The 20773-nt window shown below is 33.0% G+C and overlaps 2 protein-coding genes and 1 long non-coding RNA gene across 4 annotated transcripts in view; 2 read left to right on the top strand and 1 right to left on the bottom strand.

Moving 5' to 3' along the window:
- The window catches only part of LOC127867240 (uncharacterized), a 32840-nt gene extending 17065 nt beyond the window's left edge, over positions 1–15775 (bottom strand). Inside the window, exon 1 of the long non-coding RNA XR_008043392.1 lies at positions 15636–15775. This is a non-coding gene — a long non-coding RNA (uncharacterized LOC127867240). The remainder of the gene's footprint in view (positions 1–15635) is intronic.
- The window catches only part of LOC127867213 (uncharacterized), a 48795-nt gene continuing 28583 nt past the window's right edge, over positions 562–20773 (top strand). Inside the window, exons 1-5 of one of the 2 annotated variants that reach the window (XR_008043367.1) lie at positions 562–577; positions 3313–3407; positions 3640–3696; positions 4208–4300; positions 11017–12449. The gene's annotated coding sequence lies outside the window, so the exon portion shown is untranslated. Of the gene's footprint in view, positions 578–3099; positions 3408–3639; positions 3697–4207; positions 4301–11016; positions 12450–20773 lie in introns of those variants that run through there. The other variant, XR_008043366.1, reaches the window with a different exon arrangement.
- LOC127867215 (uncharacterized) lies at positions 16082–20654 on the top strand. Its single transcript, XM_052408261.1, has 5 exons — positions 16082–16276; positions 16989–17060; positions 17384–17492; positions 18485–18668; positions 20355–20654. Exons 1-5 carry the CDS (start codon positions 16097–16099, stop codon positions 20578–20580), a joined length of 771 nt encoding a protein of 256 aa, XP_052264221.1. The 5' UTR covers positions 16082–16096; the 3' UTR covers positions 20581–20654.

Here is a 20773-nt window from a genome sequence, read left to right as displayed (position 1 = left end):
AGTTTGTGACTGCCTGGCTGGTCACTGTAATGCCATTGGGACCAACGTAGAGTTTACTATTTCTTATATTACATCGAAGAGTTTTCTCTCTACCACTGTACAGTGTTGTACGATTGTTTATGGTATAGAACATAAACATATTGATTAAATCTCAAAATTTGTCGCCTGCAGCCTAACATCAGCAATGTTGCAATGAATATAATTTAAGAAATACTGATTCTTTTAAGTTTGAATAATGTTGATGTTTTCACTTCAATAAACAACTAATTGGCTTCCTTAAATTTGAATATTTTGCATGCAATAATATCTAATTTTAAACAATAACATTAATAAATATTCTATTATATTACTCCTTAAAGATATTGGTACTTATATATCTATATTATCGGTTAATTTAGTGAAAATTTATTCGTGTGTAACCCGAACTATATTTTCGGTGTAATATCTTCCGCCTAGAGGCGTTAGACATATCCTTCCACCAAATACACCCGAGAGACGATTGCCGATATGGCGGAATTGTCCGAGGTGTCCCGATTGTTGGGCGGTCGTTTTCAGAGCGAACAAATATGGCGGACAGGTTGTAGAAAGTTGTTTACTTTAGATAGTTTCAATTTTATGCAAAATTCTGAATGCAACATCGGTGAAGTTGTACATTATTTATGTATTTTACGTTTGTGCGTATATTTAAAATAAAAATGTGTTGATTTGATGAAAAGCAACTTATTTATTTGATGTTATTTGTATCTTTACAGGCGTTCGGCCTATACATGCTATAGTCTTTATGGGTATCGGGTCCGTTCGCCCTAGTTACACGTTCGCCCTGGGTCCGTTCGCCCTGAGTTCGTTCGCCCTATATTATCATTTGCATATCGGGTTATGAACAGTTGATTGTTCACACATATAAGCAAGTTTGAACATTAAGTTTCCATTAAAGAACCTTACGTTTGCGTTCATTTGGTAAACAATTTAGATTGGAATTTGCTACTCGCTCTCTTATCTTACTAAGCTGTTTTCTTATAGTACATCAAGGTAGTTTTCAATATGTTAGAGTTTGTAGCTCACCTAGCACAAAAAGTATACCGATGTGGTTTTGTGAAAACTGGGCTTAATACGTGATACGGACTGCGCAATCCTTAAGTAATTCTAACAATATACAATAGTTATTAAGTATTTCTAACAATATACAATAGTTATTCTAAACAATATGCAATAATTATTTTAAACAATATGCACTAGTTATTTTAAACAATATGCAATAGTTATTATTTTTAAAAACAATATGCAATAGTAAATATAAAATTTTGTTAATTGAAATTAATTAAAAATTTATTAATTATGATTAATTAAAATTATTAAATAAATTAAAATGAAAATTTAAATATTACAAATATTTCATAAGATTGTGATTTTAATTGGATTACAAACATCTCAATAAAATATAACTATTCAGTTCTTATTATTTTATCATTATTACTAGCTATAATCATTTATAATAAACTATTTGGAACTGGTGAGTATGTAAACTCTAAATTATAATGTACACAATATAAAGTGCATCATTTATTATTTTATATATAAGCTGTATATATTAAATTTATAAATTATTTGTACATTAATATGTGTATTATAGTCATTAAGATTATGAGATTTTGAGTGTAACTTCTTGCGTTGTTTATGGTTCTTTCATTCAGCAATATATAACCACCGTCTGTCAGATTATCTAATTTCTTGTATTCTTGTCGATCCCTGCATAGTCAAATAAATTTAAAATTCATATAAACATCATTAAATCTCAATAAAAACATCATCAATATTCAATTTACTAAACTGATCAACTTCCAATAATTCTCGCGTTTAAAATTCATATAAACATCATTAAATCTCAATAAAAACATCATCAATATTCAATTTACTAAACTGATCAACTTCCAATAATTCTCGCGTGTATTGCGCTGTGTGAAGTAGCAACTGGCCTTTATTGATCGTTGTCGATTAATTAAGAGATTAAAGAGATAACGGTCTGTGTTAATTGATTGATTGAGTGTCGTATTAACCTAATATAGTTAACATTGAGAACAATTACTAAATCATATAGAAATTAGTTATGTAGAATATGATTATTAAGTTGAAACTATTATCCTAAAGAGTATACTAAATATTGATGCATGCATAAATCATGTTTATAAAACAGAACTGTTATTTTTTTTTTTTTAAAGAAATTATCTTTAATATGATTATTAGCGTATGATTAAGTAAATAAACATAAATTATGTAAATGAAACAGAGCGGTTTATTTTAAATTGTGTAGAAATTGGCCTCAAAGAAAATGTTCAATTATACAAAAACATTAAGATATAAGATAATTATTATTTAATTATATAAATATTAAAATGGTTAGCAGCGCAATTTAAAGGCCAATTTCGTAAATTATGTAAACGGTCTCCAAATGGAGAGATAAAATGTCAATTTATAGTATAACCTTAGTCGATTTCGTCCGCCTTTTCAATTAAAAAGACCATTATGGTATAAGCAAACCAAAATGACCGATATATATGATAAATTACATCTTCGGTGATAGGTTTTTCTTTCGTAATTGACATATTATCACGACTAAATGTACGTTAGAGTAAGAGTATCTTTACTTGATGTATTAATTCCACACATTATTTTATTAGAATTTCGTACGGTTGGATTTGAACGGATTGTATTATACTATATTCTGTATTGTTGTTCTTTCACTGTATTTGTTTCATGTACGTATGTATTGATTAATGTAAAGGTGTAACATAATGTTTTCATTAATTAATATAATAAACAATAAGAGAACATTACTGGCCTTTGACGGCTTTGTTACAAACACGCTTACACGTTTAAGAGCGCCTTCTTGATTTTTCACACATGTAGGCAAGTTTGTAGCTTAAGTTGTCATTTATATATTAAAATGTTAAAACGATAACAAATTTCGTTATATTTATTGCTTCCCTGCTTTGATAATTAAATTTAGGGCGAACGGACCCAGGGCGAACAGGTTTTAGGGCGAACAGGATTTAGGGCGAACAGAAATTAGGGCGAACGGACCCGGATTCGTCTTTATGAAACGGCCTATAGTCTTTATGAAACAGATAGAAATCATACCCAAATGATACGTTATTATGTTGTTTAAATACACATTTTTTATTTTCAGTGTATAATATGTGATATTAAATCATGTTTAGAACACTATTCAATTCACCCTGACTGCGAAAAAATTATATTTGATACTTTTGTTAACTGATAGTAAATTCTAATAGAATGTTGTGTTTTTATGTTTAGTTCATTGAAAAAGCTCACTCTGCAGTTGCCTGATGGAAAAAGGGTTTCCTTTCATGTTGATGAGGAGACGTACAGGCTTGCTGTAGATGAAAAGGGTTTGTACCAAGGAATAAAACTTAGCCAGAAATGATCTGACTTTCTTAATCCTATTCAGCCCAGTTACTAACTAGGCCTTACTCTGCCTTGTTATATTGATTTGTTAAAGAAAGTCTAAACGATGTGTGCGCTCATTTAGAAATGTATTAAATAAAACAATAATTACTGTACATAAATTACATATTCCACACAAATAAACTTTCTTAATCATGTATTTTGTTTATCATTTAGGTGAAGACACTATTCGCTATCTTGTCAGTCAGACAGTTGATGGAGAGCAAGATTCTGGTACTTAACTAGCTGATTATGGTATTGTACTAGCTGATTAGGTCACATGATCACATACACTATTTACTAAGCTTTGCATACTAGAATCACTTAAATGAGCAGATTTTGTTACATAGTGAATTTAAATACTCTGTTAAAACTGAATAGGACATTGTTCAATTTTTAAGAGCTAGTTACAGAAATAAAGTTTCTTGACAATTGTAGTTGAACTTGTTAACTAAGTTTGGTTCAAGTCAAAAGCTCATACATTTGAAAGTAAACTCAGTGCAGGGCTTTATTGCTTCTTTAGCAATGGCCTTATAAAGGCCCCTTCCCCTTAGAGAATTTCTTGAATTTCAGTTTATTTAATTCTGAGTATTACAATTATCATATCGTTTCTCTCAGTCCATTTGTTCTGTTTCATATCTTTGGCTTTGGCTGTTTTATCTGAAAAACACTTTCTTGACCTACAAAATAAGAAATAATTTATGAATTAATTTCCATGTTTGTAATTTAGGAAGGATTTTTTCAGATTCATCAGATGTTCCGGCCACCGAAGATCAATCAGTTGATGCAAGTAGTTTGGACTCCAGAACTGCAGACTCAGGAGCTGCATCTGCATCAGGTTATTTTTTTATAATAAATTAATAAAACTTCCTGTTTGTACACACTCAATATTAAATACTTGTTTAACCATATTGGTGCTATTGTGTTATGAAAGGTATGTCATGAGTTTGACACCATCTAGTATTTTTCATGGACACAATCTCTGGTATTGTTAAAAGTACAAAATCAGAATCCTAGAAAATAGATAGTCACTCAGTGCTTTACTCAAGATTTTTTCAGAAGCCCCGGGCCGATGGGGTGGGTAAGGGAGGACTGTCCCCTCTTTACTTCACTTTATTAGCCGGATTTTTTTCGAAAAAATCTCGGCTTATAGATTGATGTTGTCGGGCGGGCGGGGGGGGCGGGCGGCGTGCTCGAAAATGTTAAAGTTCTTATTTCATGGTATAACTTTGGTATGCTTGGACCTAGAGTCTTCAAACTTGACATGAAGGTTGGCCAGGATTAACAGATGACCACTGGTCATTTCAAGGTCATTCATTTGAAGGTCAAGGTCACTGTGACCTTCAATATAAAAAATGTTAAAGTTGTTATAACTTTGGTATGCTTGGACCTAGAGTCTTGAAACTTGACATGAAGGTTGGCCATAACTAGTTAGTAACCACTGGTCATTTCAAGGTCATTCATTTGAAGGTCAAGGTCACTGTGACCTTGAATGTAAAAATGTTAAAGTTCTTATTTCATGGTATAACTTTGGTATGCTTGGACCTAGAGTCTTCAAACTTGACATGAAGGTTGGCCAGGATTAACAGATGACCACTGGTCATTTCAAGGTCATTCATTTGAAGGTGAAGGTCACTGTGACCTTCAATATAAAAATGTTAAAGTTGTTATAACTTTGGTATGCTTGGACCTAGAGTCTTGAAACTTGACATGAAGGTTGGCCAGAACTAGTAAGTAACCACTGGACATTTCAAGGTCATTCATTTGAAGGTCAAGGTCACTGTGACCTTGAATGTAAAAATGTTAAAGTTGTTATAACTTTGGTATGCTTGGACCTAGAGTCTTGAAACTTGACATGAAGGTTGGCCAGAACTAGTAAGTAACCACTGGACATTTCAAGGTCATTCATTTGAAGGTCAAGGTCACTGTGACCTTGAATGTAAAAATGTTAAAGTTCTTATTTCATGTTATAACTTTGGTATGCTTGTACCTAGAGTCTTCAAACTTGAAATAAAGATTGGCCAGTACTAGAAGATGACCACTGGTCATTTCAATGTCATTCATTTGAAGGTCAAGGTCACTGTGACCTTAAATGTTAAAATGTTAAAATTGTTATAACTTTGGTATGCTTGGACATAGAGTCTTCAAACTTGACATGAAGGTTTGCAAGCACACTTAGATGACCACTGGTCATTTCAAGGTCATTCATTCTAAGGTCAAGGTCACTGTGACCTTGAATGTAAAAATGTTAAAGTTCTTATAACTGGTGTGATAGAAACCTTTTGGAGTGATCATAAGGCTGTCTGGATTTCTGTGTAGGTATGTGAAAGCAAAACAATAAATAGTATTATTTCATCTAAGTTTATTTTCTTACATTTGATAATGAAATTGATGGAAACTTCAAACAATATGTTACTAATTTGCTAATAAAAAAATTGAGATCAAACTTTCCTAATTGTCAATTCAAGTTCATATTTGTGACCTTAAATGTTATTGTTGTTCATGTATATGCATGCATTCAAAACATAACACAAGGTTTGCTCATGCCTTGAAAAGTACTTACATTTCATTTTGACCTTTGAACAATATTTCAGTAATTTAAGTATTGCATTGACAAAAACACGAAAGGTACTTTCCTGTCATTTAAATCAAAAATCCGGCTTCAATGCGGTCATCTCCGACCGCGGAACTCTTGTTTTTTTTTGGATACATTTAAAGAGTCAAATGGCGTCATTTTGTGCCGGAAACGATCAGCTTACTGAACGCACTACTAGAGTCCATGCTTGAAACTTTGACTTGAATTCGCATGGATATCTTGCGCATGCGCAGATAGAGTTCTTAATATTTGTCAATGAGCCAACAACTGCGGTCCGTTAAAATTTAATTGAACTTATTATCGATTAGGTGTCAGGGTATGGCAGGTTTGGTAGCCATGGTACATTATGATGTTTCGTACAGGAAAAAATGCAATGAAAGTATAAAATAGTCTGGTTCCTTTTTTTTACATGCTAAGATATCTCTAGCTTATCCTGTACTACTACTAGCATGTTATCTTCAGGTAATGACACCGAACAAATCAGTTTAAACATATGAAAGACTAATTGAAACCGAAACGAAAGTTGAGCTTGACGAAAACACGGAACTTTTAGTGAACAGCTAAAAAATCACTTATTGTTTATGTTTCAATGTATGCTATGTTTTTATTCTCGAGCAAAACAAAACAATCAGCAATGGTTGACGCAGTATTAAAACAAAGAAATAGCTTTCTTCAGTAATCTCATGTATAATTATGCAACAACTTATTTCTCATATTAAAGGGGGCCTTTTCACAGATTTAGGCATGTATTGAAGTTTGTAATTAAATGCTTTATATTGTTAATTGTAAACATCGAATCTTAAAAGCTGCAGTAAAAAAAACAAGAATAAATTAAAGAAAGAAAAAAGTAACCCTCACTGGGCTCAAACCACTGACCCCTGGAGTAAAAGTCTATCGCTTAGACCACTTGGCCATGCGTGCTCACACAATGAGTGATGTATTTTATACTTTATATAAGCAATCCTCGTACCGTAGCATCACAAAATATAACATCAACAGAACTCTCCTTATCATTCAATCATTTCAAGTTGCAACGCATCATAATTATCAGGTTTTCAAATCGTCAAAAGATAATGGATATTTTAGAGCATGGCAAATGTTCAGTATTACTGTTCCCTCACAAATATAACTACAACGAAAATTTGTGAATCTGAAACTTTTTTTTTATTTTGTCTATTTACCAAAACGTAATAAGGCCCCTTTAATGGCTCTCCAGATTTGTTGTTTGTAAATATGTTACTATTTGCAAATGATATGAATAGTTTTGAAAGGAATAATCAACTTTTATTTATGTTGTTCTTAAATTGCTTTTCTATACCATCTTTTTACAAATAAATAACTTACAACCCTACTTATTAACACTGAACACACAGTCACTGTAACACTAACAGACAACAGTTATGTTTAAGGCGATTTAAATAATCATAACATCAGAGTAAATATAACCTACTTTCCAATTGAAACCAGAAATCATGAGAATGATCATCGGAATAGTCATTAATAAATAGCAGATAAATGAAAACTTATAAAAATTGAAAAGTATTCAATGCCCATCACATCTTGAGTGTTTATTCTAGAGGTTTTGTTAAACTAATGATGTAATTAGAAGGGACAGTACTATGAGAATCAGGGATATACCGGTATGTGGCTACCTAGGGGCCTTCCATGAAGTACGTCACACAATTTTGACTATTTTTTTATTCCCCATCCTTCCCCTTGTCACAAACTGTCACAAATCTCAGACCCCTCCCTTAAATATGTCACACTTTCGAACAAACTTATTCAGGGCTATAGATAACAAGTGTATTAGTGTTCTTACGCAATTAAAATATTAAACTGAAAATGTAATTAAATTCAAAATAAAGGGTACAAAAATGCAAATGTAAATTTAATAACGTATTTCCCGTAAAAAACCTTGCATCACGAAACGCAATTCTTACGAACACCAGGCGTATTTTTTAAGCTGGTTATTTTCCGTACAAAAATGTACCGCATAGTTTATATGCCGTCCTATGAAGACAGGGGTGTGATTTTTCCGCTGATCGACAGATTTCTGCAGATCGGGTTTTCCCGGGGGTAATTTCTGAGATTCGCGTGAATTCGTTAAAAAATGTTGGGGGATAGGGGGTACGACCGATTCTGCGAACGTATTTCATAAGCGGCCCAAAATATCAGCGGCCGGCGAAATCTCTCCGCATATTACACTGGTAGATTCTGCCTAAGCATTTTAGAAACGAGCGATGTCGTTGGCTGTCATTTCCCAATCTTCCAATTGAAATCGGTCTTTGACAATGAGCTTGGTATTTCTGTGGTAATTTGTTTGCAAATCGCGTCATAGTGAAGCGAAAATTAACATGATCAAAATGACAAAAATCAATCGAATAAACGACTGACATCATGTAGTTAGATTGGAATAATGAAATATGTTTGTCAACGATAAAGACTACGTTTTAGATACAAGAAACACATAGTCTGTTTACAAATGTGCACCGTGAGTTTGTGTCAAGGAAACCAGGCTTTGTTCAAATTCAATGGAGTTCAGTCTACTCGCAAAGTAAAACAATTTAAAAGAGTATCATTCGAAAATGGAAATAGACAAACATGATTTGATTTATATGTTAGTGAATCTGTGTATAATCAGATGCATATGCATATTCTGCTTTATTATGTTTGTCACGCAGTTCAGTTAACTGAAATAGCATCGAACTGAAGATGTGAAATGCAATATTTTGAAAGGTAAACACATTAAATATATTAATTTAACACAGTTGAAAACACCATTAACACAGCAAGAACACTTAAGTGTGTTTGATTATATTTGTTAATGTTTCCCCCATGTGATATTAAATCAGTTCATTTACTGTATAAATACGATACATTGAAAAACTGCTGTTTTTGATCACAATAAATACTGTTTACTTTGCATCCTCAGTATGTTAAATATAATTATGAATTGTTTATTTTAATGTTTATTTTAAGGTTTGTCATTGCGTTATGCGCGCGAATCGTGTTATCAAAATCAGTCAACACAATTTTCCTCCCCTCTTACTTGGCCTCAATCACACCCCTGTGAAGAAAAGAAGGCAGTTTTTCAATCCTTGGTGGTATTATTGTTATTATTCGTAGACCCGTCAAATTTCTACTTTCATTTTCAGGGTATTCAAACTCAAAATTACCCGAAACGGGATGCATCGCTTTGACAGCCATAACTTCATCAATTGTGCAGCGATTTTCACGAACTCGGTCTTATTAAACGCAAAAATGAATGAACTTTGATCAGAAATTCAGTAATTGTTTGTTGTTATGTACAGGTACCTTTTTGAATTCCATTTGTATAAATAATATAGTAACCTTAGTAGATTTTTTTATTATATTATATATGTCATTCCATAAATTACCCAATAAATGAGTTAAAAAACCGGGGTTGAAAAACCCAATAAAGAACAAAAGTAGGGGGTGAAATTTTTTGCTAAAACTCTATTTAATTTACAAAAACCCTATTGTTGTCAAAAACAGGGGATGAATTACAGTGCTCCAGCTAGGATTTGAAAAGGGCAGGGGGAGCTTTTTTTTGTAAAAAGGGCATTTTCGACGCGCATTAGTTTGTCAAAAGGGCATTTTCGAACGCGCGGTCGTTTCAGGAATGCTTCCTGTTGCATGTTATTTTAATACTTGTTAGAATATAAATGTTCCCATTATTATTAAACCATTATTAAACATTTCAAATATAATGTATACAATGAGGAATAAATTAAATACAATGTAATAAGAGATTTATGAATTTATCATATGTAAAAAAAAATTATTATTTTTTTTTTTAAAGGGCAGTGGGGGCCCTAGGAAGGGCAGGGTGGAGGTTCAGAAGGGCAGGGCGGGGCGCCCTTCAATTTAAACCTAGCTGGAGCACTGCAATGAACCCCAAAAGTTATCTATAGCCCTGCTTATTTTTAATTAATACCTGATTAAACTTTAATAGTTTTTAACCAGGTTTTCCGAAGGAAACAACTGGTTATTAGATTGGCGAATGCGGGCGGGCTGGCGGGCGGGCGGAACAAGCTTGTCCGGGCCATAACTATGTCGTTCATTGTCAGATTTTAAAATCATTTGGCACATTTGTTCACCATCATTGGACGGTGTGTCGCGCGAAATAATTACGTCGATAACTCCAAGGTCAAGGTCACACAGGGAATTTTATCGGCATTTTCATGAAATTGGGAAAATATATTCATTAACCTTTTTTTCCACATGAAAAGTCCACTGATTAGGGAAATACTTTGTTAGATGTAATTGAATTAAAATTGAGATAAAATACACACAAGACTTCTTTCTAAAAGAAAAAAAATTAGGGAAATACTTTGTTAGATGTAATTGAATTAAAATTGAGATAAAATACACACAAGACTTCTTTCTAAAAGAAAAAATTTTTTTTTTTTTTTTTTTTTTTTTCAAATTGGGAATTTTTTGCCACATTTTGGGAAAAAAGTATACTTTTTGGGATTGGGAACATAGCCGAATTTTGGCTATAAAATCGGGCCAAAAAAACCCCTGCTATTTGCAATGTTTACAATGGCATTGATAATTGTATTCTCTATTGTTAATTTGTAGCAAAATCAGAGATAATCATGTTAGCTGTACTAAAAAAAATATTGAAAACCAAAGCAAGTAAAGAAAAATTATGGATTATAGTTTAAAAAATTATTTCTATGATGGTGATTCACTGTGATACATGTACACACAGCTCAAACTAATGATACTATTGTAAGTTATTCTCCCCACTTTATTGAAACCTGTAATGAGCAGTAGTTGTCAAGTTACCAATAAGAAAATTCAGGCAAAATTTTGCATAATGTCACAAGTCAATTTTAAATAATATTCTGGCTCATGACATAAAAAATGATGCAAAAAAGGAAGCAAAACATTGTCCAGTATGTAAGAAATCAAAACTTGTTTAATTTCAGGCTGCATGTGCCTTTGAAAGAACTTGTGCCCAGAGTTAATGAAGGATAGCTGAAGTTGATGATTAAACAGAAATAGAATCTTCCGACTAAGGGCTCTTGAACAAGACACAGCATGAAGAGCCGAGGTTGTGCTCTTGTCACAAGTTGTGTTCAGTCTATGTTCGCCATTATTCATTGTGAACTGTTAGTTATGTAAATTTAGCTTGCTAAAGGCCACATATTTTGCTTAATCCTGATTAAACTTGGTCAGAATATTTATCATGTCAATATGTAGGAAAGGTTTGAATCTGTATTATTTGCCTCCTAGAACTAAAACCACAAAACCAAATCTTTGAAAAAAATGTTATCACTTAAGAAGCCATATTTTGCAGCTCCATCATCATGAATCTTGGTCAAACTCCATGTTTATTATGTTTATTGTGACAATATTAAGGTAAAGTTTGAATGTGGGACACATGCATTAAAAATGTAGACCAATTCTTATAAAAATAATCATAACACTAGAGGCCACATTTACGAATCCAAATTGATTAAATGCGGTCAAAATATTCATCGTGACACTATGTGGACAGAGTTTGAAACTGGGCCCTGCGTGTCCAAAAACTTGGTCACCAGGTAAAATCTTAGAAAACTCTTTTTACAACTCTAGAAGCCAAATTTACTTTGTCTATATGTTTTTCTTGCTGATTCCAATGCCATGTTTGTAAAATTATCACCAGGTCACGTTTTCAACAATTGGACTAAGGTGTGCGCTTTAAGACATCATGACCCGATCGTTTAGATGAAAACTTGCAATAAGTGGTCAATACAATCATTGTGGTATATCAAATTACAGATTAATCATAGAACAATAATGCAACTCTTTTTCAGCAATTACCCTTTTTCATGAAATGTATCATGCAGTAAATAGTCAGAATGTGTTACATACAGAAAAAACACTAGAATATGACAAAGTGGAATGTGATGAAATACAAAGTGACTACTGTTTATGCGGATTATTATTACATAGTGGAAAAGTGGACAATAACATATCATAGAGTAAAATTGATGTTAAGTTAATTTTAACAGGATGTGAAGAAATACAGAGTGACTTTGTTACCACCATTGGATAAATCAATGAGGAGTTTGAAAAGTGTGTAATAATTAATAAATATGTGTAATCAGTACACAATATGTGATGTTTAAGTAACTAAATTAATAAATCGAATGTGAGAAAATGCAAAGGGACATTTCTATTGTATTAGTGGATAAATCATTGATTAGTGTGAAGAGTGGTAAACATAATCAGGGATAAGCAAGCATCTATCAATAAACATTAATAGAGGTTTGGAAAAGTTACTTAACTTGTGTTTACTATGAAAAGTGTTCAATGTTGAGAGCGTGATGAAGTTTTTTGTAATAAAACTGGATAATAATGGAATACACTGCAAATGGTAAGTTCTTTTACTGAATTATTGCTTGACACATTCATGATTATATTATCTTTGAAAATATTTTTTTCTATGTTTACTTGATCAAATTAATATTTTGAACAAAGGCAGAAATCAGCATTATTATTGAAAAAATGTTTGCCTCATTATAGATTAATTTAAGATGCAAGCAGTAAGAAACATATCTATCTATCTATCTATATATACTGCTAGTCGCCAACAATTAGCATTACAAGCAGGTGCGTGTCAGTGCTAGGAAATTAAGGAAGAAGTGTATAGGAGATAAAAGTAATACATAATGTATTTGTGAGACATAGAAACAAAGGTCATAGTCAGTGCTCACACTGCTGCCAGACATTATCGCCAATGGCGATTATTTTATCCAACTGGCTATTATTTCTTAAAATTGTCTAGAAAACATGGCGATTATTTTATCCACCTACATCAAAAAACAAATTGCCTCTAAAAGTTGTCCGGCAAATGCGAAACGCCTGCAAATCCGGCCATCAAGCAGGAAAAATCGATAAAGAGATTACCTGTGTACACACTCAACCCTGTGTATTGTATTATTATTATATGACATGACATATCTTTTTTATTGCATAAATCGATTCCGCTTAGAATGGCCTTTAAGAAAAGGTATGGTTATGGGGGTCTCTATGTGCAAAATGTTGCATTTATTTTCGCTCAAAGTTGTCGCTTTTACATTGAATTATATAGGGAAACTATTTGGTGTATTATGACCTAAACGCAAAACCAAGCAAAACCAAGCAAAACGCAATACAAAGGAGCTGTATTTACAGAAAATCTTCATTTTTTTAGTGAGATATGACGCATTTTTGCAAATTTCACGGAATAAATGCGTTAGTTTCACGAATTTAAGGAGAATCGTGAGTTTGCAAGAAAAAATACGTTTTCAGAGGAAAGTAAGACAAAAAACGTACAAAAACTCGTCTTGAGCATCTCAAATCGCAACAATATGTGCTGAAAGAGCTCATGAACACGTTTTAATAGTTGTTTACTTCTTTTTCTACATAGCTTGTAACAATATTCCAGTATTTTGACCGATTGTAATTATTTAGGGTAATCGTTTTACGCCTGAACGCCCGTTATAAATCAAAGCTCCGAACGCGAAAGCCACATGGCTTATCAGCCGTTGTAATAAAATGCATTTTCAAGCATCTCTACGTGAAAGATCGGTCTGAAAATTGGCATGCACATAGAAAATAGGTTTATAAGTATCGAGAAGTGCTTATTTTTCGCGATGTTAACAGTAAACGTTGTCTTATAGGTTACAATACACTAAATGATCGCTTCATGTAGGGCTGTACTCTCTAAAAAAATATCATAGTTGACAGGAAGGCATGTTTTACACTTTTTACCATTATTCGGGTGTTATCTTGCGGAGATAATGGTAGGGCATGAATAGGTGTTCACTACTGAATCCCTGAAATATGATACACTTGAAGACTATAGTAAACCATTGCACTAGAAAAGGTTACATTCCACTAAGAAACGGCCGAAAAAAAAAGTTGATAAAACAGTCGATTTTGATTTGTGTCAAGTTCTTTCTTGCTTTGTACATGACATATCTTTTTTATTGCATAAATCGATTCCGCTTAGAATGGCCTTTAAGAAAAGGTATGGTTATGGGGGTCTCTATGTGCAAAATGTTGCATTTATTTTCGCTCAAAGTTGTCGCTTTTACATTGAATTATATAGGGAAACTATTTGGTGTATTATGACCTTATTTGTGGAATAAATCATTTACAATTGATATTGGCCTCTGCCTACAATATTGCGGCCGATGGCAAACGTCGTATTAAGAGATAAAGCAGTCGAACGATATGCACATTTTAGATTATGCGTATTAATATTTTATATTATGCATATTTCATGTGCAAAACGCGTACACTTTTTCGGATTACCGTTTTCGGATACTGTATTTTTTTCGTCGATTATGATTTATTTTCGAAGTTCATAATAGCAAAAATAGAATGACGAATACACATGCGGTGATGCGGAAGGTGTGGTTTATAATATTTCGAATTGTATTCACCAGAAATTGCAATTGGAAAAACTATAAAAAAAAGGATAATTAGTAAGGGCTCTGGGTGAGTTAAGTCCAATAGATATACATTCAATAAAATATAGATAAAATGAGATTCATTGTTTTTTCTTTCTTTTTGCCTTCAGAACCGTTTTGCGGAAAAGTCCGCGTCTGTTTTGGCTATTATTTTTTTCAGGAAAAAAATTATGGCTATTATTTTTTGAAGGCCAGTGTGAGCACTGGATAGTGTTAGTTAAAAGAAGGAATATACAGATAAAAGGTTAAAAACAGCCAACCTGCTTAGAAACTGTAAGGGAAATTAGTTCATGATTTTTTTTTCCAAGAACCCATTCTAAGACAAATTGACTCACTGAAACTTACTGTTATTGGGTCATTGTCACCCTAGGGTGACTTCAAGCCGATTCATGTCACCATGGGGTGACATAAATCGTCTTCTAGACACCCCCTTGTGACTTCAAACCATTTCAGGTTGACAATGACCCAATGAGCGTTAGTTAAGTAAAAGAGTAAAAGCTGAGAGAGATGTCTTTCAGCAAAGTAAGAATGTGTACAATAATTAATATATTGTCGATATGTGATTAAGAGATTTAGAAGTCATACAGTATACAAGGGATAAAAATGGATAAAAACAATTCCAATGTGTTTAGTTGCAAAGTTGGGTTACTGCCTGCTTGAAGATCAGGCAGCATTTCGACGGGGTGGAGTAAATGACAATTTCTTTATTGTTGTAAAGCCAAACATGAAAACAAAATACAAACGAGCAAAATAGCGTTACTTACATAGGAATTAACTTAGTCAGGCTAATTTATTATAATCACTTCCCATGGTCGGATTGACAATCAAATGAAATACCAACTAAGCTAGCCAGCACCTTTTTTTAAGACTTCCATAATTCTGCTTAAAAACGTTAACACTATGTCACTAATCACTATCGTGCACCCAAGAACTAGCCCGTGTTTGCTTAAAAACGGTAGATAGATGGATAGATTTATTCGGCATATACATGTCAAATAATAACATAAAGTGATAAACAATCACCACAATTTGCAAACGAACAAGATAAATTTAAAACAAACACCGGTAGCTTTTCTAATGAATGAAAGAAATGTGTCGCTTACCAAAAGAGAAGTTGGTAGGGAATTCGCTTAATAACTTTACTCTGCACATTCAGTTATTCTTTTTTCACAATAAGAAACATCGGTTTGCAATGTTATGACACTCCGATTCTAGAATTCCGAATTCCGAATGCGCAGGTTGGGTTCCGTGTTGGGTTCTGTGATTTTAGCTAGTAAGTGTATAAGGCGGGGAACCAACTTCGCGCCCCAACTTCGCGGCAAGAATATAACATCACTATTAGTTAATTTTGCGAACTATTTTGTTTTTCTTCAATCGTGATACATCGGCTTTCTCGGATTCCTCCGTAAGATAGGCCTCGTGGCTAACGGTCGCCCAATCGGGATTCCTCGGACAATTCCGCCATATCGGCGATCGTCTCTCGGGTGTATTTGGTGGAAGGATATGTCTAACGCCTCTAGGCGGAAGATATTACATCAAAAATATAGTTCTCACAACAACAACAATGGCGTCGTTTGAACATTGCGTGAAAGTGTCATTGACGAAATTGAAAGCTAACATTGAGCTTAAGCAGCAACAGCTAGATGTTCTTCAAGCTGTGTTCGATGGAAAAGACACAATAGCAGTCCTACCAACTGGTTTTGGTAAAAGTTTGCTGTTCCAGATGCTCCCATATTTGATGGCAGTACGTCTACAAAAATTTCATTTTGCAATCACGATCGATTTCATTAACCCATTTATACCTAGTTAACCCTCTCATCCTTCTAAATTGGATCAATTTATTTCCAAAATAAGGGATGTCAAGTATATTTATTTCTATATTGAGAATATTTGATTATTTCATAAAGAAATTCTTTTTAAGCAAACAGCGCATACCCAGATGAGACACCACATTTTTATGCGGCGTCTCATCTGGGTCTACGCTGTTTGCAATGTCCTTTTTTCAGGATGTTAGGCATAAATGGGTTAATGATTTAGTCGAAATTATTAGATATTGTGTATTATTATCAACCTCTTATTAATAGGAATTTTAACTAATATGGCAGTAACAAAAACAAACTTTAGTTTGGTGCCTACTGATATCACAACTTATGCCCATTATAATATGTATAATTATGTGTTGGGGGTCGTGACTAGTAAAACATGTACCTGTGCTATAATCTGTATTGAATTTACAATTAAAATTTAATAATTATCATCCCGCTAATGGAAAAACCAACTGAGACATTGAGACAGTGTAGCAATTTACAAAACAGTTTTAACTGATTTTTGATGCGGACTCCTAAAACCATACTTAGGATAATTTAGTTATAAATATTCAAAACAAAATGAACTAATAAGTGTCTGAACTTTTTCTGTTGGCAATGTTGTGAACTTTTTATTCTTTCTTTTCTCAGGAGAAGTTCGGAAAGTCAAAGCCTATGATAGTTATTGTCATTGCACCAATCAATGCAATAATGGAAGAACAGGTAATGAAATACTTCTAAAATAAGCAAGCTATTTAGCATGTTACCTGTTCTATGATCTGCAACTTAAACCTGTGTTATTGGTTGCATATACAAAAAGCAGTATGTTTAGGGGCAAAATATTGTGCATTTTATGGTTTATGAAGATCGAATTGCAGTCAGTGATTCATGATAACATGTACTTTAATGTTTAGTTCTTAGTCTTTTATCATTTATATTTGTTCAAACTTGTTATAAGTTTTAAAATAAACTATCAATAAAAGTTAGAGGTTAAACTTTTTTCAACATTAGAATGTATTTTTATGTAACAACATTTGTATTGTAAGGTGCGGGAGTTGCGTGCCAAAGGGATCATGGCATGTTCCTTATCATACAGTGGTTCTGGAGCGACAACTTTTGATGCTGAAGAAGACATGGAAGACACGGATTGCGATGGTAAACCACATATAAAAAAATCTCAAATGGTGTTATTCTATATGCAACATGTTAAGAACATTTGAAGAAATCTAGCCTATGTATTTGGGAATAGAAACAAAATGAGCCTATTTATTTTGACTAGTCTGTTTTTATTATTGATGGGTTTAAAAAAAAAAATGTCAGGCTATTGTGCTAGCTTTGTCCTTTAGATGAACATAGACAGAATATTTGTTGATCATCCATGTATGTGTATGTAAACAGAATTTACTCTTACAGCTATATTTTTTGAGAGTTAAGCCCATTTTTTACTTTGATTTTCTTTAAAATAAGCTATGGTATATGAGTGCTTGTAATGTTTGGATGCTTTTGTAAAAGCAAAGAAAGCTAAATAAAAAAAAAAGATATATACTGTAGTTTTTATCAATAACAATTACAAATCCAATAAAATTGTTAATACTTATTTGTTGTGAGCAGGATTGGAAGGAAAACAATTTGTGTTTTTAAAGAATTTATGTTATTGCAGCGTTTTTTGTCCTATTGTGAAAAGTACCCGTACCAGTCCAATTGGGAAAAATTAAAGTCGTGAAAACCTCAAAATTGGGAAAAATCTAGTCGTGAAAACTTTGAAATTGGGAAAAATCGCCATATGAAATCTTCAATTTAGGAAATCAGTGTATTTGAATTTTTGCTAACAAATACCTTAAAATTGAGAATAACTGATGTCTAGTTGTTAATATTATATTTACTAAGGTTCTAGCCATAGAGCTGCATAAGTAAATTAATTAAAGTTCATTAAAAAAAAATAAAAAATTAACCTTCATTTGGGAAATATGTCATTTTTTCCCAGATTGGGAAAGTGCCATTTTCCGGTACTTTACAAAGAAGGAAAAAAATAGCTGTACTGCATCGCAATATAGTATGGGTATTATTAACATGCACTCATGCTGACTGGATATTGTAAAAATTTTATATAGTACATGTCCTTTAAGAAATGTATTATCCTGTTTCAGACAAGGTGATTCTTCCTAAAGAAGTCACAATGAAGGAACTGATGGATGGAAAATACCACATCATCTATACACACCCAGAGTGTTTGTTCCAAAGCAAAGCCATTGCCAAGATGATCAGATCAAAGAATTACCAAGAGCACCTTTGCGGCATTGTTATTGATGAGGTCCACATGATATTGGAATGGCAAGTTTGTTTTAAACCTCATAATATCAATATATGAATAAAATCATATTAGCTCTCTTTTTAGCTCAACAAAATGGAGCTAATTTCGTGACCCTCTCTTTGTCAGGGGCATCCATGTCGCTTAATCTTTTGGTCCAAATTTGGTATGCATCTTAACTATCACAAGGGGAACATATTTCACAAGGGCATGTTACCCTAAAATTCATGTTGACAAAGCTATGACACTAATTTAGCTTAGCAGGTCATTCATTTCCCTACATTTTCCTAGTTATTTCTTTCCATAGTTTGACAAATTTATTATTTATCCTTAAATTATTTTAACAATTAATCTTTATTTTCCTATAGTGGTCTAAAATCCTGTACAATTTCCACAACAGGGATAGCGCTGGCCCAAAATATCTTTGAGCCACCCAGATCTAGGGGAGTCCGGGGACATGCCCATCCCCCCCCCTCCCGAAAAAAATTTGGATCCTAGATTGTCTGTGGTGCGTTTTGGGCCTATTGCCAACCAGTTTTCTTTTGTTTCAAATAACAATATATACTGTAGATTTTTCATATTTCTTTTAATGACGACAGGCACATGTCACATATCATAATATACATCACATCACAATTTTTATAGTAATAGAGATATTTTCATACAGCACAAAGTCATGACATGTATCATTATTATTTCATTATTATTTTGCGCTGTTTTTTACCAGCCCACAAGTACGGACAAAGTGGTTACTTCCAAATTTATATTGTAGACGATATGAATTACTTTTCTTATGTGTTACAAATAAGTAACTTTAATTAAACTTTAATTGCAATTAAACCGCGCTTGTTTTTCAGGTTTTCCTTTTTATTAAAATACGCCGCTGTTAGTTAGCATAGTGTGTGAGTAAAACGATCAAATTAATTAATTATCACCTTTTCATTTCAATCGAAAATCGGCAGAAGTTGTAACATCAACGACATAGAACTAATTATTTAATTATCACTCTTTAATTTAGATCGATAGTCAGCTTGGAAATAATTAATTTATTGTCAGGCTTATTTTCATTTTTAATTTTATAATACGACATTTGCGACTGGCCGCTATTTTGTTTGCAGACGACAATATTAACTGTGTATTCAAAGCTCCACCCATTTTTATGTTTCATTCACAACGTCATTTTATGTGTAAGCGAGCTCAGTTTTGATTGGCCAGCTACCATGTGCACTTCAATAACAATAAGGTCAAACGATGTCTTGATACAGGTGCAGACCGGTTTTCGTTCACATTTCAAATTGCGAATACTTTCATTGAAACATAGAGAAAAATATAGAAAACCAGTTTCGGGTTAAAATGGCGGCTGTTTTAATGAAATTTTACGAGATTTTAGCATTTTCGCAAATCAGATTTTTCTTGAGCCAAATTCTCAATATTTTCGCAAATGGCTCAAGTGGCGAACGACAGCGCGAGCCCTGCACAATTGTGGTAAAATATGTGTCAGAATCTGATAATTGCTGTCAAAGTGTTTATATAAATGTTCATGATTTGTGAAGAAATATATTAAACTTATGAAGTCATGATATTGATGTATTTGTTTCAAACTGCAGGCATTTAAAACAACAAGGCCATCAAAGTGCTTGGTAAATCATGCATTCATACGCAGAAAGTACAGCATTGTAAATTACATAAATAAATATATCTCGTTGCAGGGGACCAGAATTTAGACCTAAATTTGAAAGGTTGGGAGAATTGACCTGCCTACACCCACAGATTGCCCATGTGGCCCTAACAGCAACAGCTAAACCAGAAAGTATTAATACCCTAGCACAGTCGCTAATGTATAAAAATGTTACTGTTGTTGCTGTTAATCCAGACCGGCCAAACATCTTCATTGATGTAAGGAATAGACCTCCAAATATTAGGAAAGTGGAGTAATATAATTCCTTTATTGAACCTTTAGCTCATGAACTGGACAATAAAATGGAAAAATTCCCATTAACAATAGCTTATATTGAAAATCTTGAGGTGCTGGGCTATTGTTATCAAGTATTGAACAGTACATTAAAGGAAAATTGTTTGCGCAATTTCATACTGATTACACAGCAGACATGAAAAAGCATATTATTAC

The sequence above is a fragment of the Dreissena polymorpha genome, chromosome 2 (genome assembly GCF_020536995.1).
Source record: "Dreissena polymorpha isolate Duluth1 chromosome 2, UMN_Dpol_1.0, whole genome shotgun sequence".
In the NCBI taxonomy this organism is placed as follows: Eukaryota; Metazoa; Mollusca; class Bivalvia; order Myida; family Dreissenidae; genus Dreissena; species Dreissena polymorpha.
The sequence above is the reverse complement of the archived record's forward strand: the minus strand, read 5'-3'. Positions and strand labels throughout refer to the sequence as shown.

Bases quoted from the DNA above. Each gene is read 5' to 3' on its own strand.
- LOC127867215 (XM_052408261.1), top strand. From the start codon at position 16,097: ATGGCGTCGTTTGAACATTGCGTGAAAGTGTCATTGACGAAATTGAAA. The intron at 16,277-16,988 runs GTACGTCTACAA...TTCTTTTCTCAG, and splicing joins TGCTCCCATATTTGATGGCA to GAGAAGTTCGGAAAGTCAAA. The intron at 17,493-18,484 runs GTAAACCACATA...ATCCTGTTTCAG, and splicing joins GGAAGACACGGATTGCGATG to ACAAGGTGATTCTTCCTAAA.